Raw genomic sequence first — 27,173 nt, 5'->3', positions numbered from 1 at the left:
AGCCGTAATCACATCCACCGTAATCAGCCGTACCGTACCGTACCACCGTAATCACATCAGCCGTACCACCGTAATCACATCACCCTGTCATGTGACCAGATCCTCAGCTCTGATTGGTATACGTTTGAAGGGACATACAGATGGACAAACACTGTTCTAGACGGCTTTTCCCCATGGGCTATGCCATAAAAATCCATTCCACCACCTGAAACCAGCAAGTGGAGACAACGACCAACGAGATACTCTTTTATTAATATTTTTTGCTCGTGAATTAACCCTGAACCGTGGTGCGGGACTGAACAACACCCACACACTCTTGTTATTTATTTATTTTGGCTCGTGAATTAACACTGATACGTAGTGCAGGGTAGTGCACGTGACTGTACTGCATATATATATATATATATATATATATGTATATATATATATATATATATATATATACGGTACTTTTGACACATAAAGGGAAAGTTGGACACATAAATAGAAAAATAACAAAAAAAAATAGAGCTCAATGTGAGTGCCTCCATCGATAGACCTGCATCCATGTTAGATTTCAACGCACTATGTTTGATCTCATTTGAAGGCCACAAGAAAAAATAAAGGTCAGATGAGAGAGAGTGCAAGAGAAAAACGTAGACAGGTGCTTCTAACTCGAGTTATGGTCTGCATAATGATTTTTCGAAGGGCACATGACTTCTGATATTTGACCTGTTGTAGCCGGAATTGAATCAGTTCAGCTTTGTATTCACTTCATACTTGTGCCAAATTAGTTTGAAATTCCTTCAGTGGTTCACAAGTTATTGGGGCAACCAAACAAAACAAAAAAAAACAGACGGACAACCCGAAAACATAATGCCTGTGGTCTTTGGCTGGGGAGGCATAAAGTGAAATAAATGAGCAAAAATTGTCTTTTACTGAAAAAGCAACAACATTTTAACTGAAATTATCTGCATGGTCTTTTTTCCAATCTTTTAAAGTTCCTAACTTTCAGTATTTTTCCTCCATTACATATTTGTACAGTCCTGACAGGATGAAACAGAGGTAACACATTTACCTTTGAACGTTCTAGCCTGGATTTGATTCATGACCCGACCGTAAACTATCAGAATGGTGCCTCGCAGAAGGCCGCTCTCTCTTCTTCTTGGGATAATCTTCAAAGGGCTCTTCCAGCCTATCACGAATATGAGCATGGCATCACTATTCCAGCGTTGCATCACAACGCGCAAGCACTCCCTCAGACGGACATGAAGCCAGTCGTTCCATCTGTTAGCAGGAGCTGGTGGACCTGAATGATCCCACGGCATATTTCATGAAGAGTAGAAGAGTTGTCGTCGACCCTGAACAAATTTGAAATTCCTTCTCAATTCAGCTCCAGTCGAACATTAGCCATGGGCAGCTGCTTTGTGAAAGACTTGGGCCAAAAACTTGCCACGCAAACCCTACAAGAAGGTGGGGGAAATTGGCATAAAGCAGTCGTAGCCATAAACAGTATTGTCACATATAATACACATTCTGCAACTGCGATAGGAAATGAAATATTTTGACCGATTGTGTTTTTCCAACTCCCTACTTTTAGAAGTAACAATTTTAGTTAGAAAAGAAACTTGTGTCGAAAGGATATCAATTGCAACATCTTCATGGAAGTATATTTTGCAAGCAAGTTACCAAAGACTTTCGAAATGTAAATGCATTGGAAGATAAGCGGTGCCAACAGGCCGACGCGATTCAAAGTTTGAATGAAGGTGTAATGTTTCGCAAGGGTTTGGAAAGTCGAAAAAAACCGCACAAAACCTCACACTAGTCGTCTGAATTAACCGTATGAAATAGAAGGACATGCAATTCCTTAAAACTCAAAACTCATTTTAATTTCTCTGCACACATTCTATACAAAGTCAAGGCTCATGGAAGAGGGAGAACACCGAGCAGGTCAGGATTCAACAGAACAAACGGAACAGTAGAGAGAGAGAGGGAAAACACCAACAACAGAGTCGAAGGACAAAATAGAGGGAGACTTGAACAAATAATGATTGTGTGGAGGAGGGGTAAGGCAGGCTGGATGGATACAGTCGCAAACTCTAAGGAAAGAACAAGAATGGCTGCAGTGTGGTCACAACCTGCGACAAAATCCAGTGAATGCACCGATTGGGAAAGGCGCATTTAAAGCACTCTTAATAGATGGATAACGCAATAGGGAAACACATATTTAATGTGCTATTTTAAATAAAAAAAATCCAATATGGAGCCATTCACAAATTATGTAACCTTTTTTAGGGAGCCACATAACATGCGTGCTGGCAGCCTTGATTAAACTTAACTAATACTTTTTGACATTGATTTGATTTTTCGGTGTACGTCATCATGAGTAACACTCGATCCAAACAAAGCCAATGGAAATCTGACGCAACAAACCCGGGCAGTGCATAATAAGCATGTCTTAGGGCCACCAGAGAACCAAGATGGCTGCCATATTATTTCCTCTGGGTGCCACAGCCATGGTGGGTGTAGTCAAGTGATAAATGTGGGTGGGGTCCAACCAATGGGTGCACATTTCAAAAATTGACCGCCAACAAGAACAAAAACAACTAGCATTTGAAAATGCAAAGCGCCCGTCCGCGTCAGTTTTTATTCAGACGTCTTCTTCTTCTTCCATATTCTCAAAATAACAAAAACTGTTTTTAAAAATATACAAAATGAAATTGATGATTTTATGCAGTCTTGACCTATGTAGAGCTAAAAAAAAAAAATCAGCTTCTAGCTTTTGATTGGTGAACCAATTCAGTGACCCAATATGCAAATTCTTAAAATTTCAGGGCAATTGGACGAAAATTGATGATTTTTATGTGCAGCCTGGACCTTTGACTTTGTGATCTATAAAAAAAAACAATGGGCTCCTACCTTTGATTAGTGAACCAATTCAGTGCATATTTTACTAAAAGGAAATATCACAAGTTAGGAGACGACGATGGTTCACGAGCGGGCGGTATTCAATGACAAAGGACGGACTATAACCGAAACAGGCCCAGACTGGGGGGTCGGGGGCCCACGTGACAGGTGTCGGCCCCCGACATGTGGTGTACATGCCTATTTACAAATGGCCCCATTGCGCTGCGTGCGCAGGCTTTTAAGAGCCAGCTGTACATAATTGCATGTGGTGCTGGCCTGGAAATGTCAAAACGAAGGTTACTGACCTTGAAATGAGATAGAAAATAATGTATAATCAGTTAAGAGGTTAGTTAGCTACACAATACCGAAAATTCGGTTTGATTCCGACAACTTTGAAATGTGACCTTTGTGACCTTCAAAGGTCAAAGATTCTGAAATTTGTTGGAAAACTTGTATTTCATGATGTATGTGATAATATAAGATCATGTACGACATTTCACCCTATCAGGAAGCGAACAATGTAATAAAACCATCAAAAAACGACTTTTCTAAATTTTGTGACCTTGTGACCTTGACCTTGGGGCGAAAATGAAAAATCGAGCTCCGTGGGGCGAGACACATGATATTGGCCTAACCAAATATCGAAACCCCTGCCAGATTCCACCAACTCCTGAGGAAGAAGATGCAGCTTGAACTCGAATACCCCCTAAAAAGACATCTTTTTCGGGCGTGGCTCTGCCCACAATGGGCGCAATATGCCCACTCCAGGCAGGACACAACTAGATCATGATATCAACCTCCCACCCAAGTTTCATCAAGATCGGATGATATCACCGTGTAGTTATGCTGCGGACAGACAGACAGACAGACACACACCCATGACGAATATAGTGGTGTTACGTGTTCCTCCCCAAACCCCCTGGTCATGGTGTACCTCCGAGCCCCGAGAGGAGTCACAGCAGAAAGATGTGTTATTCTGTGTCAAAGATCAATGGTGAAATCACACCAATTGTTACCAACAAACAAATATTGTATTAAGGTCACACAAGAATAACAACACAAAAACAATAGTAATCAATTGTGCAACCAATATATATTTCCTATGATGGTACCATCAGGTTCGTACAATATAACTCACTGTGCTCCAAGTGAGCGAAAAGAAGAACATTCCCAATGTCTCTATTCCCGCATCAAGCCAAAGTCATATTCCGGCATCAAGCCAAAGTCGATCCACTCCAGTGATCGTCCGTACGATGTCGTATCGAGACCAGAATCCCGTTCGGATGATAGTCACAGTCACGCGGCCAAAGCTGCGCAAAGGCGCCCTCAAGGCGACTGGGAAATCACACCCTTGGGTATGGACGTTCCATGGCTCCCACTCGGCGAACCGCAGATTTCCCACTCCAAAAGCCACGTTACACACACAGACACCAGATTAACGTCTGAATGTGGTGAAAATGCTTGAAACGGTGAAAAACCTTGAGCGAAGCGCAAAGCGCGTGACTCAAAATGGCCGACGGCCCATTCTCGAGGCTTAACGGCACTACGATGATTCTCCTCGGAATCAACCGCAAAACCTGACACGCAGGTTGATCTGTCACAGCAATAACATCTCTGTCGCAGGAATCCCTTTCCCGGGAAACCCAAAGTTCACTCGTGACTCTCGTTCGCCAACGTTCGCTCCAGAACTCGAAGCAGCTAGGCTTTCTTGTCGAACTCACTCGCTCTGCCTTCTCTTCCCCCTCTTCCTCTTCATCGTCGTTCGGTTCCGGTTTCATTTAAACATTAACTTTTTTACCTTTTGAAAATAGTAATATCTATTTCCCTTAAACGACAACAATAATAGTACATGGAATCAAAAATGTTTACAGTGGATGAAAACCACAACAACGGAAGTGACGAATCCGTAACAGTGGTCACTGTTTGATAACTCGTGAACCAATAACCTTCTGTGGAACATTTTGGGGTCCCAGTGGGTGTCGCAAGGTAGGTACCTAGCCAGTATGTGCAGCTGGGGCCCATATTGGTCCTATGCAGTATGTGGGCTAACTTGTGGGTCCCAAGTGTGTCCCGCATGTTGTTCCCAACTGGATCTGTCCATAGGTTCCACCCTGACCCAACTGGGCTAAGCCACGTGGGCAGGGCATGGGCTTTTTGTGGGCTACCCTACATCGGCTGGACATGGGATTTGCATGGATTGATTAATTATATACATGAATTTTTCCTGGGCCTCATGGGAATGTAAATGGGGTGTAAATCACATTTGCTTTATTGTCAGTAGAAATATAGACTGGAGTATATTTTTAGAGAGGCTTTTGCTTGAAGTGATCTTAAAGAACATCTCAACTTGGATCTGTCAAATCAAGCTAATAATGGTAAATAATAATTTTAAGCTAATATTTAATTAAGCTAATAATTTTAAGCTAATAATTAAGCTAATATTTAATAGGTAATTCAATGGTGTTCCTGTCGCATTTCAAATGTCTTGGGACATCTTGCTGTGGTATTCCTGCTTCTAGAATACCAAGGGTGTGTACCTCTGAAAGTGTGACGGGTGATGAGTTGTGGTCAAGTTTCATCGAAATCGTATGTGCAGTTTCGGAGAAGAAGATCCGAGTATTTACAAACTGACTGACAGTGACATTGCGCTAATACCGATAACTCACCTGAACAATTTTTGTTCCAGGTGAGGTAAAACCCCCACTATCAAACTATCAAAATTGTCCAAAGTCTACACATTTATGTATCCACATTTTCTCGTTAAACTTGACCGTCTTAAAACGAACATATACCGTTAACCGTGCACTGTACACGGCGGGATTAAAAACACACAACAACCCGGACCACGTGCCCATACTGTATCACATTAAGCAGCTCCAATGAACCCGGCGTACGTGCGAGAACGCACGTCGACCAACACACACTGACCGCTAATCGATGCGCATAAATTAGCGATTCGACCAATCGGAAAGCGCCCATAATTTGTTACGTAGCGGAAAGAGCAGAGGAGGGCGTGGATATTCGCTCCGAAGATGCCGATTGGCTGAGTCTGCTCCGCCCATCGACGCGGCTATTGGTTGAGCGTGGCCCGCCTTCGATGTTTCCGTGACGCTGCAAGGGAAGTTAGGGAGCATCTGGCAAGTGTGTTTTGTGACATTCAACGTTCCGCGTAGATCAGTTTAGAAATACAGATGTTCTTTATAATCGACTAAAGAGCTCCCTTGGAATGTACATTCCTGTGTTAAGTTCGTACGGGTAGAAGTGGAAGGAGAGTGAACGATTATCGCGCGTTTCCTTCATTGAGTAATTCATTAATTTTTCAAGGATTTGGTGGAGAGTTTCGCTCTCTCTCACTTGTGGTTGAGGATTTTTCAAAACGACCGACCGGACAGCATTTCAGAAATGAAGTGTGACAACTGCACGAAAGCGGTGAGTGATGTGATGAGGTCTTCATTCTGTGATTGTCATGGTTGCATTGTGTTGTCATTCCCTCGGTTAATTAATCCATTCAAAAGAAATTTCAATCAAACCCGCGCACATTCCCAAGAACATCACGTGATGGTCCCGATTAACTTTCGTTCCAGTTTGAAACTTTTCTTTCAGAACGTCAGTGTTTTAGTTAAATAGTTACAGGTCAGGCAATGCTACCTCGATACGGTCAACTAAGGTGGGCCAGCAGGGGCACATGCAGCAGCTACACCTGGATGCGTACATACCCCCACCCCCAGCCAGTGAGAACACGGACTACAACAACAAAACTGCCTCCACTCCCAGAATCAACAGCCCCTCAACCACTCACTCACACACCAAAAAAAACAACCGACAAACAACACACACACACACCCACTCCTGCAACACACAACCTGGAAGGAATCATTGGTTATTCCTTCCATTCACAGATGAGAGATATGAGTGCGTCTTTGTCATATATATCGTCGAGTATGAGTTGGTCATTATATATATATATATATATAATATATAGTCGTGGCCAAAAATATTGGCACCCTTGCACTTTTTTCAAATAACTCACAATGTTCTCAAAAAATACGTTGAAATTGACAAAACTATTTGCTCTCCACAATTCTTTATTTCAATGTTAATATTACAGAATCTTTGTTTTATTTATTTATTCAGAACTTAATATATCCTTTTAAATCAGAAAAAAAAAGAAATGGCATTGACAAAATTATTGACACCCTGGACTTAATATTTGTTATCGCAGCCTTTGGGGAAAATAACTGCAGTCAAGCGCTTCCTATAACCATGAATGAGCTTCCTACACCTCTCTACTGGAAGTTCGGCCCACTTTTCTTGTGCAAACTGCTCCAGTTCTCCCAGATTTGAAGGGTACCTTCCTTCTCCCAACTGTTGTTTTCAGATCTCCCCACAGGTGTTCAATGGAATTTATATCTGCACTCATTGCTGGCCACTTCAGAACAGTCCAGCGTTTTGTCTTGAACCATTCCTGGGTTCTTTTTGAAGTGTATTTGGGGTCATTGTCCTGCTGCTGCAAGCTCCTTGACCTTCGATGGAGACCCAGATTTCTGACACTGGGTTGAACATTGCGCTCCAAAATACCTTGGTAAACTCCTGATTTAATGATGCCATGCACACATTCAAGGCACCCAGTGTCAGAGACAGCACAGCCCAAAACATCACTGAACCTCCTCCATGTTTGACTAGGGAAGGTGTTCTTTTCTTTGAAGACTTCATTTAGTTTTCTGTAAACATAGAGATGATGTGATTTATAAAAAAGCTCTGATTTGGTCTCATCTGTCCACAGGACATTCTCCCAGAATGATTTTGATTTTTGGCTTGTTCAGGTGTGTCTTGGCAAACTCCAGTCTGGCTTTCTTATGTCTCTCTCTCTCTCTCTCTCTCTCTCTCTCTCTCTCTCTCTCTCTCTCTCTCTCTCTCTCTCTCAGCAGTGGGGTCCTCCTGGGGCTCCTACCATAGAACCCCCTTTCATCGAGTTGGCGACGGATGGTGCGAGTTGAAACTGTCGTACCTTGTATCTGAAGGTCAGCTTAAATCTGTTTGGTAGTTGATCGAGGTGCTTTCTCCACCATTCGAACAATCCTTCGCTGCAATCTTCGATCAAGCTTTCTCTTGCGGCCACATCCGGGGAGGTTGGCTACAGTGTGATGGGCCTTAAACTTTCTGATAACATTGTGCACGGTGGACACAGGAACATCAAGGTCTCTGGAGATGGACTTTTAGCCTTGAGATTGTCCATGCTTGGCTACATTTCACGTTTATGAAGTATAATCATTTGGAAGTTGATAATGTACTTTTGTCTGGCTAAATAAATGCTTTGCAACTCTATTCAGTATGTGTCTCCCCACAAGCCATCCCATTACAGTCTCCTCCCTGCAACGTAGACATACAGTCACGTGAAAAAGTAAGTACACCCCATGTAAAGTTTTGACTTTTTGTCCCCCGTCGCACTGTGGAGCGAAAGGGGGACTATGGCTTTCCCATGCGTCCGTGCATGCGTGCGTAAGCGAAGGACCGAATTCTAATTTGGCGTGTGGGTGCAACCCACGTCAAAATCCAAGATGGCCACCGCCATGTATATCTGACACCATGTATGTCTGAACCTATCATGTATGTCTGAACCTATATGTCTGAACCTTGTGAGCGGAATATCTTGAAAAATAAGCGAAGTACCAACTTCTAATCTGGTGTGTGGGTGTTCCTAGGCATAAGGAAGAACGCTATTGAAAATTGGGTTGCCACGTCATAATCCAAGATGGCCACCACCATATATATGTCTGAACCTTGTGAGCGAAATATCTTGAAAAATAAACGAACTACTAACTTCTAATCTGGTTTGTGGGTGTATTGTTACGTGCTCCTCCCCGACCCCTTGGTCACGGTGTACCACCGAGCCCCGAGAGGAGTCACAGCAGAAAAATGTGTTATTGTGTATGTCAAGGATCAATGGTGAAGCCACACCAATTGTTACCAACAAACAAATATTGTATTAAGCCCACACAAGAATAACAGTACAAAAACAATAGTAATCAATTGTACAACAAATAGTATATCATTCCTATGATGGTACCATCAAGTTCGTACAATATAACTCACTGTGCTCCAAGTGAGTGAAAAGAAGGAGATTCCCAATGTCTCTATTCTCGGCTTCAAGCCAAAGTTGATTCGCTCCAGCGATCGTCAGATCAATGTCCAATCGAGACCAGAATCCCGTTGGGTTGGCAGTTACAGTCCTGCTGCCAAAGTTGTGCAGAGGCGCCCTCCAGGCGACTGGGAAATCCAAAGGCGCCCTCCAGGCGACTGGGAAATCCAAAGGCGCCCTCCAGGCGACTGGGAAATCACACCCTCGGGTATGGACGTTCCGCGGCTCACAGTCAGCGAACCGCAAATTAACCTTCAAAAGCCACGTTGCACGCACACACACCAGATACGTCTGAATGCAGTGAAAACGGCTGAAGTGAAGCAAAGAAACCTTGCGCGACTCGCAAAGCGCGCGAGTCAAAATGGCCGTCGGCCCGTACTCGAGACGTGACGGCCCTTCAATGATTCTCTTCGGAATCAATCGCAAAACCTGACATGCAGGTTGTTCTGTCACAGCGATAACAACTCTGTCGCAGGAATCTTTTTCCCGGGAAACCCAAAGTTCACTCGTGACTTGCTCGCCAACGTTCGCTCCAGACCGCAAAAGCAACTATGCTTCTTGTCCGACTCCACTCGCTTCGCCTTCTTTTTCTCTTCCTCTTCGTCTTCGTCGTCCGGTTCCCGATCTGGTTTCCGGTTTCTTTTAACTCTAACTTTTTCACCTTTTGAAAACAGTTCATACACAATAAACCTTTTGAAAACAATAGTAGTACATGGAATCAAAAATGTTTACAGTGGATGAAAACCACCACAACGGAAGTGACGAATCCGTAACAGTATCTAGGCATAAGGAAGAACGCTATTGAAAATTGGGTCGCCACGTCAAAATCCAAGATGGCCGCCTTGCGCCTTCCACTTTGTCAACTCGCATCACTTCACCGACGGGGGACCCAGGCGTAACGCTTGTTCAACATATTTCAACATACAGCTATTTGATCTTCATTTCAACAAAATTGATAGATAAAGGTGATATAAATAACAAATATTATGAAACATTTACATTTTGTTGTCCATTGTATAATTTAAATAAACAAATGCAAATTTTGCATGTGGAAAAAGCAAGTACACCCTTGGCTCCAATAGGTGGTATTGCCCCCTTTGGCAGAAACAACCTCAAGTAGGTGTTTCTTATAACTGTCTGCCAGTCTCTGACATCGACTGGGAGAAATTTTTGCCCACTCCTCCATGCAGAATTCTTTCAGCTGTGCGATGTTTGAGGTGTTTCTTGCATGCACAGCTCCTTTCAAATCCCCCCCGCCCCCCCCCCCCCCCACAACGTCTCGATGGGATTTAGATCCGGGCTTTGACTTGGCCATTCCAGAACCCTCCATTTTTCTTTTCAGCCATTGCTTGGTGGATTTACTGGTATGTTTAAGGTAATTGTCATGTTGCAAGGTCCACCTTCGGTTGAGCTTCAACTTTCCGACAGATGGCCTCACATTATCCTCAAGCACCCTCTGGTACAATGAAGAATTCATAGTGGATTATATGATGGTGAGCTGCCCAGGCCCTGATGCAGCAAAGCTGCCCCAAACCATAATATTTCCACCACCATGCTTTACAGTTGGTATCAGGTTCTTGTGGTCAAATGCTGTATTTGGTTTTCGCCAAACATGTCTTCTGGTACTGTGGCCAAATAGCTCTACCTTTGACTCATCTGTCCACAGCACATTGTTCCAGAAGTGCTGGTCTTTGCCGAGGTGTTCATTGGCAAACTTTAGTCTTGCTCTGATGTTCTTTATGGACAGCAACGGTTTCCTTCTGGCACACCTCCCATGTAGATCAAATTTGTGCAGCCTCTTTCTAATGGTAGACTCGTGCACTTTGACATCAACAGTGGCAAGAGCTACCTGTAGGTCCTGTGATGACATTCTGGGGTTCTTAGAGACTTCTTTCAGCATCTTGCGGGTCTGCTCTCAGGCTGAACTTGCTGGGGCGGCCTGGCCTGAACAAGTTGGCAGGTGTTTGGAATCATCTCCACTTGCAGATGATCTTCCGGACAGTCGAATGATTGATTTCAAATTGTTTGGAGATCTTTTTAAATCGCTTCCCAGACTCGTGCATCTCTAACCTTCTTTCTGAAGGCCTCAGAGAGCTCTTTTGATCTGGGCATGGTGACGCCGCACACTTCAACAACAAAGAGCAAACCAAACTAAATGTCTGAGGTTTAAATAAGACAGGTTCCTCCAAGATCCTCTCTAACGATGTTTTAATCATTTGCACCTGAGCTGGTGCACCTGATTCTAATTTTAGGTATTTGAAGTAGTGATAAATCTGGCTCGACCAGTACAGTACAATCGACCAGTACATCGCCGCGGTGTACTTACTTTTTCCACATGCGAAATTTGCATTTATGTTTATTTAAATTATACAATGGACTACAAATGTAAATGTTTCATGATATTTGTTATATTATATCACCTTTATCTATCAATATTGTTGAAATGAAGATCAAATAGCTATATGTTGAAAAAGTCAAAACTTTACATGGGGTGTACTTACTTTTTCACGTGACTGTAGGTGATAGAACACCCTGTGCAGTATTGCAGGAGTTTGACACTTTGTTTGTTCCATAGGAATGCTCAAAGAATAAAGGAAGAAATACAGAGAAGAGTGAAAATGCAGAGGTATGTTTATCTGCACCTTTGTTGGACAATAACTGTTAAGTTAAATGCAAGGGTGAAAACTGCGACAGTTTCATGTCGTAAGAGACAAGTTGGGCTGAACTTCCCAATTTGGCAACTCTTGTGGCTCAGCCAGTACAGTGGCTTTATCCCACATAGTTTTTTTTAATTTAAAGATAGGTTTTAACTCCCAACCCCCCTTCCCCTCACCCCAAGGAATGAAGGTAATTCGATTCGATTGAAGGTAATTAACCTCAACGTTGGTTGTTTTGATTTATCTGAGGGCCATTGACTAGGATTTCACAATATGTTTCAGCAACTTGGTGACAAAGTCTAAGTGCCTGAATTTTGTAGTTTTGTCACCTTATGGTGCACAAATGGTCTTCTTGTCTTGCCAGAACCTGTGGCAAGATTATAAGTTGTGTTGTCAAGGGCCACCATCTGTTGTACACGTTTTTGCTTCCAGATGGTTCATGAAGACCAAGAGGATCACGTACGCAGCTTACTGAGTGCTTGCTTGTCTTGTGACGGTTGCATCTCCGCAGCTGAGTGTAACCTGATTGCCCAACAGAGTCCTTTGACATTGCAGCGAGTCATTGACTTGAACAGAGTAGGTGATAAATTTGCCATATTTGTTTGCCTTTTAATCTTATTTGACTGAGTTTGCAGAAATAAGTTTTATGTCTCATCATAATAAAAATGTAATCTGTTTTGTATAAATTTGTTGCCCACAATTTTAGTTGACCCTTTGCCAAAATGAGCCATGCGGCTTTGGCCAGGATTGGTATGACCCTCGGTAAATTTGATGTTTATGATCTTAACGCTATTTGCTTTACATCCATGCTCTTCTAAGTGTTTTTTGTTTTATGTTCAACATAGCGCTGCGATTCTAGCAAGCACCGCCTCATCGTTGTGTCCATCTCACCACAATCCCGGGCTGCCATCGCCGCGAGGTATGGCCTGAGCCTTTTGGACACCATGTGCCACTTGACTTCATTCTTACGAGGTCTTGGTGAGTAACGATGTTCTGGTTATTTGTTTTTATTTTATTATTTGCTTTTATCTTTCAAATATCGTGACATAACAAATGGCAATTCAAACTGTTGTGTTTGATGCTACTTTTCTTTAATTGGAATACCAAGCGAGGTAAAACAAATTTTTTCAAATAAACACTGGAATTTTTGTCAATAATTTGTTTTGATCAGTAACGTAATTGTATGCGAGCTTTATATTCAAAAAGTTGGGTCACCCAATCAAGATTGGGTTACTTAAACTTTAGTAAACGATTGAGAAGATTGATGTAGTAGCAAAAGTTAACTTTGGATTGCACCACAGAAACGATTGGCCAAATGGCCTCATTTCTTTGTTTGAAGTCGTACCTAATCATGCCATGACTACTTGCACTCAGTGTAGTCCTGTGACGACTGTGGACCGTTCACATATTAATTCTCCATACGGAATATAAATTCTTAAATGCAATTGCTTTCATTAGAGACGAATAATTTGCCCTCAACCAATGCGGAGGGGCTGATGCATAAGCCAATGCCTGCCGAGGATGCTCGATCAGCCAGAGTGCTATTACTTCTTGTTTTAACATCAATTTGATGAAGAATTGCTGTGACGTTGACTTACTTGTGATCGGTTTATTGTTTATCTTCAATTTTTATTGTGACGTTTACTTACCGCGTGTTACATAAATGTGGTCGACCAAATTTTGGGGAACTTTGCCCAGGGGCATTGAAATCAAAGAAAAGGTAACACATGTGCACACGCACATAACATATTATTCTTGGGAAAAATGCCATAGAAAAGGCCCCTTTATAATTGTACGTGCCATGTGGCAAACTATAGAAAAGGGATATTCCATGGCTTGTGGAAAATGCCAGACAATAGAAAATAAGGGACATTCTAAAAATCTCTTGTGCATGCTCTACTTCCCTTGTTCTTAGGAGGAACCAAGTAATGCTCGAGATTTGAAGTAATGCTGTCTGGAATTCATTTTGTTACGTAAACGTGTTCCCAACCATTTCTCGACATGCATGGACCGATTTTGTTCAAACTTGGCACAACGTCAACACATGATAGTATGCATATGCGGAGGATTTTGTTTTGTAATCTGACCAAAGATGGCCGACTGACGGCCTTTAACTACGTATAGCAAAATTACTAAAACCACGGTGGTTATGACATTTTATGTCTTTTTGTCCCCCGTCGCACCGCCGAGCGAAAGGGGGACTATGGTTTTCCCCTCCGTCCATCCGTGCATGCGTGCGTGCATGCGTAAGCGAAGGACCGCATTCAAATTTGGTGTGTGGGCGCAACCCACGTCAAAATCCAAGATGGCCGCCGCCATGTATGTCTGATGCCATGTATGTCTGAACCTTGTGAGCGGAATATCTTGAAAAATAAGCGAAGTACCAACTTCTAATCTGGTGTGTGGGTGTATCGAGGCAAAAGGAAGAACCCTATTGAAAATTGGGTCGCCATGCCAAAATACAAGATGGCCGCCAACATACAGACCAGGCATTTAATATGGAATTTTTTTTTTCTTGACTTGGGTTTACTTTCTGAACTCAGTATATCAATCTGATGAGTTTCTTTTACCCTTTGGTGATGTCTTTGTTGAAAGAACCATGTCACTGATTGTCTTTCACAGCAAGAAATCAATAACAGGATTATATCACAGGTGGCGTGACAAAATGTAAGGACAGGTACATTTGACGATTGGCTTCACAATCGGGTATATAAGGGTTGTTGCGTTCTGTATTAGTGGAAAACAAATGCTGCACGTCTACAAAAGTTATTGCCGCTTCCTCTGGAGATGGTCCGTCAACTTGACAATGCTGTTTGTCATGGAGTGGTGGCTTTACGAAATTCTGGCATGAAACAGCGTGCTATTGCTCGGCAGTATGGCATCACTCAAGGTCAGGTGTCAAAGATCCTGAAACGAAATGCTCAGAGGGGTGTCCCTACTCCAATACCGAAGCCAGGACGTCCCCGCAGAACCACAAGGAGAGATGATCGCCAGCTGCACCGGTTAGTCTGCAATGGCCGTACCAAGTCAGCTAATCGGCTTAGGGCTGAGTGGCAGCAACTGACAAATGTGCCTGTATCCAGAAGGCGAGTCAACCAACGACTGGTTCAAGCAGGCTATCGTGCCAGGCGTCCCCTGAGAAAGCCATGCCTGACCAGACAACACAGCCAGCGCCGATTGCAGTGGGCCAGAGAGCACCGTCAATGGCAGCCAGGACACTGGAATCACGTGACCTTCAGTGACGAGTGTAGATTTCTGGTCTATCGTCAAGATGGCCGCGTCCAAGTGCGCAGACAAGTGCATGAAGCCCACAACGAAGATTGTATAGTGCCAAGAGTCCAAGCTGGAGGTGGTGGGGTGACCGTTTGGGCTGCTTTTCATGCAGTGGGCAAAACTGACCTGGTTGTTCTGAATGGAAACCTGAACCAGTTCAAGTACAGGGTCATTCTGGAAGAAACATTGCTTCCATTTGCTCATGCAGCCTTTCGAGGAAACTTTGTCTTCCAAGATGACAATGCACGGCCTCATCGTGCTCGCATGATCCAACACTTTCTTGCTGACCGTGGTGTAGAGCATATGGAGTGGCCTGCCATGTCCCCGGATATGAATCCGATAGAGAACTTGTGGGCAGAATTAACGCGTCAAATCGACAACTTGGACCAGCAGCCAACCTCTGTGCGTGAATTGCAGCAGGCTATTGGCACTGCATGGCAAGCGATTCCTGTCCAAACCTTGGCAAATCTCGTGAACGGCATGCCTCGACGTGTACGTGCTCTCCTGAATGCTTGTGGGGGTTACACGAAGTACTGAACTGTAATTTTACCGTCCGTAATCCCAGTCATAATTTAGCTTTTGTTTTTGTTGAAAAAACATTTGGCTAATGTGCAAAATAAAGAGATGCTTCTGGAAAACGTACCGAAGTTTAACACAGTACTGTCCGTGATTTGAGTTTGATATCAGTTTACATCACTTCCAAGGATCAATTTATTTGCTTCGAAATGTCAAATGTGGTTTTGTTTCTTTTAAAGGTCACATCAACAAAATCTAGAATAATTTCAACATAATTCCAATGATCTTTTGGTTCTAAGTCATCTTGAAAAGTAAGTTCACCCCCACAAAAAAAATATTCCATATTAAATGCCAAGTCTGTATATATGTCTGAACCTTGTGAGCGAAATATCTTGAAAAATAAGCGAAGTACCAACTTCTAATCTGGTGTGTGGGTGTATCTAGGCATAAGGAAGAACCCTATTGAAAATTGGGTCGCCACGTCAAAATCCAAGATGGCCGCCACCATATATATGTCTGAACCTTGTGAGCGGAATATCTTGAAAAATAAGCGAAGTATCAACTTCTAATCTGGTGTGTGGGTGTACCTAGGCATAAGGAAGAACGCTATTGAAAATTGGGTCGCCACGTCAAAATCCAAGATGGCCGCCACCATATATATGTCTGAACCCTGTGAATGAAATATCTTGAAAAATAAGCGAAGTACAAACTTCTAATCTGGTGTGTGGGTGTATCTAGGCATAAGGAAGAACCCTATTAAAAATTGGGTTGCCACGTCAAAATCCAAGATGGCTGCCACCATATATATGTCTGAACATTGTGAGCGAAATATCTTGAAAAATAAACGAACTACTAACTTATAATCTGGTGTGTGGGTGTATCTACGCATAAGGAAGAACGCTATTGAAAATTGGGTCGCCACGTCAAAATCCAAGATGGCCGCCGCCATGTATGTCTGAACCTTGAGCGAAATATCATATCATAGCATGTTTTCTGCGTCTTCCACTTTGTCAACTCACATCACTTCCCTGACGGGGGACCTAGGCGTAACGCTTGTTCTTCTTGTTTTAATTTAGTGGGGGGCCATGCATGGGTAATTTTTTCTTTTTATTTCAAATTGATGCAAAAGTTTCGTTTTCAGTACCAATTTGAAGGTAAGGGCCTATAGAACAATTTTGGTTCGAGTGTCAAGCACTCAGATCAAAAATTGGGCTTCTGAGGACGTGGGCTTCTTCTAATTTTGCCGGTATCGGCACATATCCATAAAAAAAGACCAAGGGTCATTGGCCCGGAAAGCTGAAACATGTTAAAAAATAATAATAAACTGGACAATTATACTCGGACCCATGACATAGTGACATTTTTATTTCTTTTAACTGTGCTACAATATGGTGGCGAGTAACTGCTTAGACAATTGCTTGAATAACTTCTTGAACAATACTTTTAATAGGAAAGTGGCTAACAAATCGACCATATATACATGCCAGTATTGGAAATTGTTCTGGTCCAGCTACTTCTCGCATTTGCACTTACACAGACGTGTGCACTTCAACTTTAGCCTCATGCACTTGCACAGAGCGCAGGTACTTGTGCAAGTGCACTTCACATCCAGGTGGAACACATCCTTGGCGAGGGGCAGCGAGGTCCAAAAGGAAAGCAGCTTGCCGTCCTCTTCCTTCCACCCATGATTAGTGGGGTTGTTGAAAGGCATCATGGACCTTTGGGCTGTTGTCCAGATGCTCGCTTGGAAGATACTCCTTTTGAGATGTTGATCCAAAGCATCACTCGGGGGAATTCTCTCAACGTCACTAGTCTTCTGTGAGAACACCCTCATTCAGACGAGGTCAACGTCATTGTCCTCGTTTGACACATTGGAGTACAGCCTACAGACAAAGTTCGTTGCCACTTCTTTCAGCCTTGGCGATGTTTGGAATGGAGTGTTGACGATAGTTGCAAATTCCTCCATGAGGGATGGCACTTCATGCATCAACTTGAAGCAGTATCGCTTACCCTTAAACTTGAAGGAAGACGTATTGTCTGATCCAGTGAATGCGTGGAAGAGGGCCATGGCTTTGCACGTTGTCGTGCCCAGGTTTGTGGCGATAGTGTTCAGGGAGATCATTCTGGTTGCCTTTACCGCTTTGAAGGAGATCCAGATTTCTGCGGCCGGATTCAGAGCCTTGATGTGATGGAAATTACTCAGAAGGATTACGACAACATCTGTGTCTCCAGTATGAACCATCCCAAGTGATGATGTTTGGAGGGCGTGGAGGAGATGTACTAGGACGTGAGTGTCAGCTTCCTCATGGTTGCATTGATCCATTGGAGGACTGTTTCCAACATGGTGGACTTGATCACCTGCAGTGATGTAGACATCCTTGTCATCTGGGAACTGTCCTTCTGTTATCTTTTTTGACAGGAATGAGAACAGTTCCTTCTTGTTATCGACGTTCGCCAGAAACTTCTGCCAATTTCCTGGGATTTTGGCAGTATCAGATACGTGTTGTCGGGTGCATGTTGCTCGTTTTTCCCTTGTGCCTGCTTTGATTGTCAGTGCACGATACAGGTCCCAGACAATGTCTACTCTTGTCGATCTTTTCAGGTCGTGGCGAACTCTTGGGCAGAATACCTTGTCGAAATATGAATCAAAGGTGTTTCCTTGGACAGTTGTACCAGGAAGTGAGTGTATCAGCACTCCACCATCAATAACAATGAAGTCGTAAACATCTGGCACAACTATCTCCTCGTCGACAGAAATGGCGCTACTCGTACTGGCTTCCACGATGTATACCAACAAATCTGACTTGGTACAAGAGTTGAGGGATCCTACGGATGACAATGCAGGTGGGTATGGGGAAGATTCGTGACGAAAAAAATCCTCTAAATCCCCCCCCAATTTTTTTTAAAATACGAGTGCTTGACACTCTAACCAAAATTGTTCTATAGGCCCTTACCTTCAAATTGGTACTGAAAACGAAACTTTTGCATCAATTTGAAATGACTGAGTGGCTGGGCACCCCACTAATTGGTTTCACAATAGTATATATCAAAAAGAGGGTGGGATGCTCCTCACAGGCAGGGTGAGTCTTCAATGTGTGTGCTGACCCTCGGATGGACGTTAACGGGTGTCCCTGCTACCAGCATTAGTTGTTGGACGTTAATCCCATGGCCTCTTTTGCGAAGATTAGGTGAGCTATCTCCGGCACCATGAACAAATTCCAAATTCCTACCATAACCAGCAGAGGGTATAATATTGCATCAGCAGCACAGCCGTGCCCTCTGCCAATGATTTTACTCCACAGCCTTGTGCTGCATACGAAAGAAGAAACTATTGATTTCCCACATACAATCTTTATAAAGCTGATTATTTTGAAAGAAGCTTATTTTTTATCTTAACTTATATATTGATGTGAGAAGCAGATGAAGTACTTGACTCTGGTGACTGCTCATTTCACTCAAACTGTTTAATTGTTCTTATTATTAACAACATTTTCATGTTTAATACATCAAACATCCGTATGCTTTGTTTCTTGACGGCCATTTTGAGAGGACGTCAATGTAATCTGTATTTCTAGTCTTGTAAAAGGGATTTTTTTCATTAACTATGCATTGCATTCAGGTGTAAGTCGAATCTTTGACCTCACATTTGCTGAAGACTTTGCACTGTTGGAATGCCAGAGAGAGTTTGTTCAGCGTTTCCAGGAAGGCAGCCTGCCGCTTCTCACTTCGTCATGTTCAGGTGAGCCTGTAGTAGATTTTTGGATTAATAACGTGGTGGGTCTGGTAGTGTTTTTTTTTTTTGTTTTGTTTTTTTCTGGTATCTGTGGAAATTCGTTGGTACATGTATATCACACAACTTGGAGTCGTTTCGTTTTGTTTGCTTAATGTATTTCTTTGTTTTACTCTAGGTTGGGTGTAAAAAAAAAAAACTGCCTAGGTTGGGTGTAAAAAAAAAAATAACATTGCCTCAAACAGGGAACCATGATGGTCATGGGGCCCGCAAGGCTAACCCCCGCTCTGGCAGGGAAAATGGCCTTAAAACGATCATTCATTTATTCATTCATTCATTCATTTACTCTAGGTTGGGTGGTCTTTGCTGAGAAAACTCATGGAAAAATTATCACTCCACACCTGAGCACCTGTCGATCCTCACAACAGATTATGGGTTCCTTGCTCAAGGACTACTTTGCAAAACAACAGGTACGTACATTTTAGTCTGAGTTTTTGAAATGCCTTGTCATTTCTCAGACGATATTCGATGTGACAACAAAACGTTTTTTCCCCATTAGCAGTGAAATTCCGTTGTATTAACTTTCTTAAATGCCATTGCTGCAAATAACTTTAGTGAATCCTTATTTGGCATCACAAATTGCCTTATGTTTGACCTAATAAACTGGCCTGCATTGACCTGCTTAAGGCATGTCCTATAGTGATAATTTGTCACGTGTATGTGCAGGCTGTAAAACCAGAAAGCATATATCACGTGGTAGTTATGCCATGTTATGACAAGAAACTTGAAGCCACTCGGATGGATTTCTACCGTGACAACGTTGGGATTCGAGATGTAGATTGCGTATTGACCACAGGTTTGGATTTTTGTTTTGCATCTCTTATCTTTGAATTTGTTTCACTGTATAATACTATCCTAAAAATGTATCTAATGTGTGGGTGGGTAAGATTGTCAAGAGGTATGCACACTCGTCGCTGAGCTGTCTCACCTGGGTTCGAATCTCTACCCAGCTACATTCATCAACGTGTGCCGTCCGTCAGGTGGACGTTAAATTTGGCGTCACATCTTTCAGCTTTAGTTGGTGGATCTTAAAAAAATCACACGGTGTCTTTTTTGAAGAGTAGGCAAGCTATCGCCGGCACCATTAACAAATTTCAAGTTCATGCCATGACTGAATGCTGAGATGGCAATGGCAAAGGCAAACCACCTAGCATACATTTGTCAAGAAACTGCTCTGATAGCACCAATCCTTTATAACGAGTATGGTACAGCTCATCATCTAATATGTATTATTAGTGTCTCCTTAACCCAAAATTTTCCCAACTTAGTGTGGTGTAGACCGGGGGAAGATTTTGGACCATGTACTGGACATCATAAACTGACTGGCCAGGCCTGACATTCGGCTGAAGGTGGCAGGAATTTGGAATTTGGCCAGGGTGCTCGTGATAATTCACCTATTCTTCGTGAAAGCCACCATGGGATCGTTAACATCCACCAACGACCAGTGCTGGAAGATATAAGTCTACCGGTTTAATGGACTTCTGATGGATGGCGTACACATTGATGCCCTCAGCCTTTATGCAAAACACCATGGGGACAGTTTTTTGCTGGGTTGAGATTCAAACCCAGGCTAGACAGCTCTAAGAACAATACACGTAAGTAGTGTTGATGATATTATGACAGCTCGGTAACAAGAGAGTCATTCAAACTTTTGTTGACGAAAGTTTCCTTGCTTTATGGCCCCATGCAGGAGAACTTGTGAAGATGTTGGAAAACAATGGCTTGACATCGCTTGCTGACATTGAAAAAGCCACACCTGACACACTGTAAGCAGTGACTATGCAGTGTTTTATTAGTTCCCTACCGATGTACACCGGAGGGGACTATAGGTTTGCACTCCGTCCCTCCGTCTGTCAGTCTGTCCATCTGTCAGTCAGTCCGTCACGCAAAGAACAGTTTTCCGGACTTTTTTCCTAAACTCAATGCTAATGATTTCAAGCTTGGTACATGGTTTCCCCATGATAAGTTATAGATCAAGTTCTAACTTCACGACGTTTCGATCATTTTTGACAAAGTTATGGCACTTTGAACTTTGGTAATTTCCTCAACAGTTTTCCGGACTATAATTTGGAGTGCGTGCGGTAAGTCAAAACTGTTAATATTCCTTGTGTACAATATGCTGTAATCGTGGACTGTTCTTTAAAATGCTTTCCTAGAATAAGCATCAAGTCAAAAACGTTTTCACTGAATTTTGTTTCCATTGACACAATTCTTCATATCAGGCAAGAATACATTGAATTCACATAGTTTACCAATAAATCAACAATACATCTAGGGAGGTTGGAGTGTCACTTTACCATATGCTTCTGTGCGTTTAATCTGTGTGAATACTTCTTTAAATATGTATCTGATACTCTGCCCTCTTAGCAGTATATACAGTACGCGTCAGACGTAACCTAGCTTCCACGGTCCGCGGATAATCCGGTCAGGATAACCCGGTTTCACATCATCCACGCCCACATTCAACCGTGCATAAATTTGCACATTTAATGAGGTTCGTCTGTCACACTTTGGTTTCCGTGCGATAACTCCACCAAATATTGGCTGATTTCAACAAAAAAATTTACACACGTGTCTCGGCATAACTCGGATCAAGTTTGAAAACCAGCATCAACTGGTGGAACAACTCGGTTTTCTTTGTAATGACGCTTTAAAATTCGTCCATACCAGCTAAAGAATGGTCAGGTATGACCTGGGCCGATAGACGCCTCTTATTAGTCCCCTACCGGTGTACACCGGAGGGGACTATAGGTTTGCACTCCGTCCCTCTGTCTGTCAGTCTGTCCGTCCGTCCGTCACGCAAAGAACAGTTTTCCGGCCTTTTTTTTTCTAAACTCTTAATGCTAATGATTTCAAACTTGGTACATGGTTTCGTCATTATAAGTTACAGAACAAGTTCGAACTTCACGACGTTTCGATCATTTTGACAAAGTTGTGGCACTTTGAACTTTGGTAATTTTACCAACAGTTTTCTGGATGACAGACTGCCGGTAGGGGACATGTATTGCAGTGCAATACTCAGAATGCTTGTTTTAATTGGTTTCACAATAGCGTCTATCAAAAGAGGGCAAGGTGCCTGATTTGGGGAGGCGTGGGGCAGAAGGTGTGTCGCTGGCATGCAGCATGTTGTTGAGGAGCTGATATGTATGTGGAGTTTTGAGTGCTGAACACGTGGCATGTTCAAAACAATTCTTGGAAACTACAGTGCTTGAGTGATGGTGTGTCCTTGTACCTACTTCAAGACGTTATCTTGGAATGTCATTTCCATGCTTTCTTTTTGTAAGAAAGAGTTCACGTTTCACGATAAAAAACGGAATCGCCATTTTCACATGTTTGCCAGCATTTATAAAACATCATTCAAACAGAAATGGTGAATCCTTTTTAAAATTATTTTGTGATTGTAGCACAAGTCTTTGTACATGCTGTGCTCATGAATTTTGAACCACCTTCCCTTATAGGGAGGGACAGTCATTACATTTTTTGAAGATATTTTTTAGAGGATGATATCCCTGACCAATTAGCACCAAAAATTTTCTGGGAGAATATTAAGCTGAATAATTGTGTTTTAAAATAGGACTATTTTCACCTGCGTTATGCAAATGAGCAACTTCCGTAGATTTGTGTGACGTCACGAGCTCACAACTCATTGACAGATGTGTATGTGTACATTTCATCAGACTCATCACAACTTATTCTCGTGTTCAAGGTACCGATGTGCCAAGCTTTTAAATGTTCCAACGAAGACACGGACAAGAGTTACATTCCAGGTAAGCTAAAAATTAGGTGGGTAAACAAACCTATACTGTACAATACTGATAGTCAGTCCTATACTGATAGTCCTATATCCTATACTGACAGTCCTATACTGACAAACCTATACTGATAGTCAGTTGAGGCCATGAAGCAGCTAAACGTGAAGGCTAAGCCTTAGCGGCACGTTAGTGGGCCGCTCGTGCAGGATCTGTTGGCTGTCGCCCTGCTGCGGGCCAGTTTGTGCATACCAATAACATGGAAGACTGTGCTGTGCAGGCTTCATGAAGGCAACAGCACATCATCTAAGATGTGAGGGATCTCTGGCTCGCTGCTGGGAGATTGATCGGCTATCTTACGGGAATGCAAACAGCCCTTGGGGCATATGACAAATGAAGCCATAATGAGCCACAACGAATTATAGACCCGAGGGCACTTCAATAAACTGAAGATATATTCCCATATGCAGGTCAAGTTATCGTGATCTACAGACTCCATACAGCCGCAGTGGATCAATATAGCAATTTCTGGCAAACAGGACGACAGGTCGGCTCTGCTGGTATTCTAGTAATATAGATTATTACTTGAGGATTAGCTCTGAGCTTTGCTCACATGGGCCTGGCTTCAAATAAGCACGGAACTCTTGCCCGTGTCTTGATTGGAACAGTTGAAAGCTTGGAACATTGGCATCTTGAATGCTAGAATAACTTGGGATGATTCTGATGAAAAGCAGACATTCACGTCTGTCAATGAGTTGTGCACTCATGAAGTCACGTGAATCGACAGAAGTGAAGATAGTCCAATTTAAAAACAGGATTATCTGGTTAATTCTCCCAATTTTTTTTCGTACTACTGGTCAGGGATATCATCCTCCAAAACACATCTCTTCATAAAATTTCATGATTGTGTCCCTAATCACCCCAGTCGAACATGCATTGGTTCGTATTTTGCCAAGGAAACAACTGGTTGTGGATTGTTGCCTCAAATGACTGATGATATAACAATACCATGTTGATTCCTCATCATATATCGTGCAGGTTCTCATGCATGGACGTGGTCGGGATGAGGGGCCATTCAGGCAATGGTACGGGCGGATATCTGGAGCACGTATTCCGCTATGCTGCAAAGGAGCTCTTTGGGCAAAGTGTGACAGACATCAAATACAAAACTCTCAGGTCAGAAGTGATTTTGGACACAAGCCTGGTCTACACTGCCAAAGATTATATTCTTAGTAAGAAAATATTTTCTTAAAATGAGACGTTTTCTTGAAACAAGAACACCATGAATTTTTCTTGCAGCTAGAAAACGTTTCACATGGTTTGTTTGTTTCAGGAAAACTTTTCTTAATTTAAGAAAATATTTTCTTGCTAAGAAAATTATTTTTGGCAGCATGGTCACAAATAATCACCGGCACCAATACTCTGTGATTTGCCACATGGGTTAAAAAAAAAAAATTCCTATGTGCAGAAACAAGGACTTCCGGGAGGTGGTTTTGGAGCGCGACGGGAAAGTGCAACTGCGGTTTGCTGCAGCCTATGGCTTTCGGAATGTGCAGAATGTGGTGCAAAAGCTAAAACGTGACAAGTTTCCGTACCACTTTGTGGAAGTTGCTGCATGCTCTGCGGGTGAGTTTAACTTTCGAGGTAAAATATCTTTGCTGCATTTTCGGGTTTTTTCCATGTATTGATTTGTTGGTCACAGATACTTTATTTTAATATTCTTGACGCACATCATTGTGACAATGTTGGTCAACACTACCTTGTCCTCGACACAAGGGGGAGGTTGAGCAGGGGAATACTTCCACCTATTTACAAATGTAATAAATAGATCTTATTCAAATTACATCTGCATGACGTTGTTTTGAATTAGTTCCCCGATTATATTTACCCCGCGTGCGGATTGAGCAATTGGTTCACTTCGATCCGTCTGTCCGTCCGCCCATAAACGGTTTATGATAGAGGAACAACTGATTTAAATTGAATGTTATATTTTGAACATGAAGCTGAAAACAAACAAAAGCTTTCAATCCTTGTAATCTGAAGGCCTCAAAATGAAAGATGTGCCTTTGTAATGATCCTTCCCCATGTTTTATTTGGACCTGCAGGTTGTTTGAGCGGCCGTGGGCAAGTCGTTGCAGGCACAGATCAGGAACTTGCCGATCTTCCATTGGAGGCCGTGGAAGCAGCGTATAGAAGCACGAAGGAGCGAGAGCCGTGCAATAACGCCACCATGCTAGACCTTTACTCTACTTGGTTGGGTGGAGAGGGCTCAGAGGATTGCCGCAGGCAACTCCACACACAATTCCACCCAAATGAAAAAGCTGAGAATGGGCTTTGGTGACTTGGATATTGAGAACTACAAAGGCACTTTATTTTAACATTTCCCCCCTCCATTGATGGACACTGACGCTCACAGGATGAGCTTTGTAACAATCTGACATTTATTTATTTTTTGTGTAATTGTTTTTTTTGACCATTTATCCTCTGAATTGGTGCTATTTTTGATGCGATTTGAATGGTGTTTGGTCCGAGAAAAAGAAAGGCAAAAGGTCGTCAAAATAGAAATAGTTGTAAGATCACCATATTGACATTGTGAAGGTTATGGGTTCAAATTTGGCTGAAGGCAGCACGATCAAGGATTTGTATCCAAAGCTGCTGGAAACAGCGACGTTGGTAAACAGAATTACCATGTCATTATGGGGTTGTCAGTTAAAAACCCAGCTAGTTCACTTATGACTTTCAAGGAAGGGATAATCTGTCTTCTCCATCTGGTCTGGCCTACATATAATGCCAATCTACAGTCAGTAGTTGACTTTAAAGTCGTGAGAGCAACCTGGAATGGGCACTAAAATGCTGCCGTAAAAGCATATCCTTTCGCATGTCCCTAAATATATTACCATAAAAATAATGGAGCGATTACAATTTCGTTGTGCATTTAAAACCCAAAGATTAGGGTGACTTCTTTTTCTTCATTACATTTTCAAAATTATAATATTTGCAGCTTGTACTGCATTACTATACGATGTAATGATAGAATAACTTTGTCTTGAGGACAATGCATTTAATTAAACAGTTGACCAATACTTCAAAATGATTGACGATGTTCATGTTTTTTTGTTTTTTTTACTTTGCTGCCTCAAAATTGTTTTTGTATGATGTCAAACAAATCTCCAGGTGTTTTGACTTTCCCATCAACATTGTTTTCACATTAAAGTCGAGTCCAGAGTGTTGGTGGTGTTTGTTGCTGAACAATAATTCAAACTTGGATTGGTCTGGAAAGAGCGAGCATGCTGCCCCAGTTTAGCTCATTATTGGTTTGTGGTGTGATGCCCTTTCATAATTTGGTTTGGTTACCTCTGATTGTCCACAGTGAATTCAGAAATTAAACTTAAGTAGCCATGAAAAATAAAATTATTTACCTTTGTTAAATACATGTCCTTCTTTTATAACCCTATTTGTGAACGTCTGTTTGTTCGGTTGTGCCTCATGGACAGCCTAAGGAAGTGACTTGGAGGGAAGAGGAGGGTCCATGGGGGGTAATGTTTCATTGACAAAAAACATGGGTGCATCCGATTTAGACTATGGGCGTGGCAGCGGGGCGTGCCCAAGGGGCGTGGCTTCCTCTGACTATAAAAAGCCCACTACACACACGTGACTGGCTATTTATTTTCCGGGCAACGCCAGGTAACTCTGCTAGTAAGGAAATAAAACCCACAGGATATTTGTACCATAATACTTGTTTTGTACTTTCAACTACGACATAAACCTTTTTCCATTCTATAACGTAAAACATGCTTTTCATTAATACTAATAGAAATGGGTTTTTTTCTGTTTTTTTTCTTCTATATATTAGTAAATTGATACATTTGAAATCCCTTCTCTAATCGATTGGTGTATTGAAAGGCACATTATCATTTTTAAATGAATGATGAGCTACCATGTGCTCATTCGATAAACTATTGACGGATATAAAATGAAGCGTTTCATACTTGTCTGGTTGTGTGATCAGCAAGTGTTATAAAGCAGGGTTTTTTTTGGTTTTTTTAATACACTAACTTTAAAAAACTCCTACAGAAGATAAAAGACAGCGAACTTCATCTCGTGGATGGCTCATGCTTTGGTGACTAACTTACCGATTGAAAGCAGTGATAACAATCAACAAA

The 27,173-nt window shown here is 42.3% G+C and overlaps 1 protein-coding gene across 3 annotated transcripts; it reads left to right on the top strand.

Moving 5' to 3' along the window:
• Positions 1–5,982: 5,982 nt before the first annotated feature.
• On the top strand, positions 5,983–26,439 carry LOC137420886 (cytosolic Fe-S cluster assembly factor narfl). 3 transcript variants are annotated; one of them, XM_078772211.1, is made up of 12 exons: positions 5,983–6,023; positions 6,211–6,315; positions 11,601–11,651; positions 12,115–12,258; positions 12,528–12,660; positions 19,091–19,210; positions 19,553–19,671; positions 19,928–20,057; positions 20,952–21,027; positions 24,049–24,186; positions 24,479–24,636; positions 25,116–26,439. In XM_078772211.1, the coding sequence occupies exons 2-12, from the start codon at positions 6,289–6,291 to the stop codon at positions 25,349–25,351; spliced, it is 1,332 nt and encodes a 443-aa protein (XP_078628337.1). In that variant the 5' UTR covers positions 5,983–6,023; positions 6,211–6,288; the 3' UTR covers positions 25,352–26,439. The 3 variants fall into 3 exon arrangements, with proteins under 3 accessions (XP_078628337.1, XP_067962467.2, XP_067962468.2); XM_068106366.2 differs by lacking the exon at positions 5,983–6,023 and having other exon boundaries at positions 6,142–6,315; XM_068106367.2 differs by lacking the exons at positions 5,983–6,023; positions 6,211–6,315 and adding an exon at positions 7,842–7,907.
• The last annotated feature ends 734 nt before the right edge of the window (positions 26,440–27,173 follow it).

Source organism: Myxine glutinosa, chromosome 2 (assembly GCF_964187855.1).
Source record: "Myxine glutinosa chromosome 2, kmMyxGlut1.1, whole genome shotgun sequence".
In the NCBI taxonomy this organism is placed as follows: domain Eukaryota; kingdom Metazoa; phylum Chordata; class Myxini; order Myxiniformes; family Myxinidae; genus Myxine; species Myxine glutinosa.
This window is presented reverse-complemented; position numbering and strand designations above follow the sequence as displayed.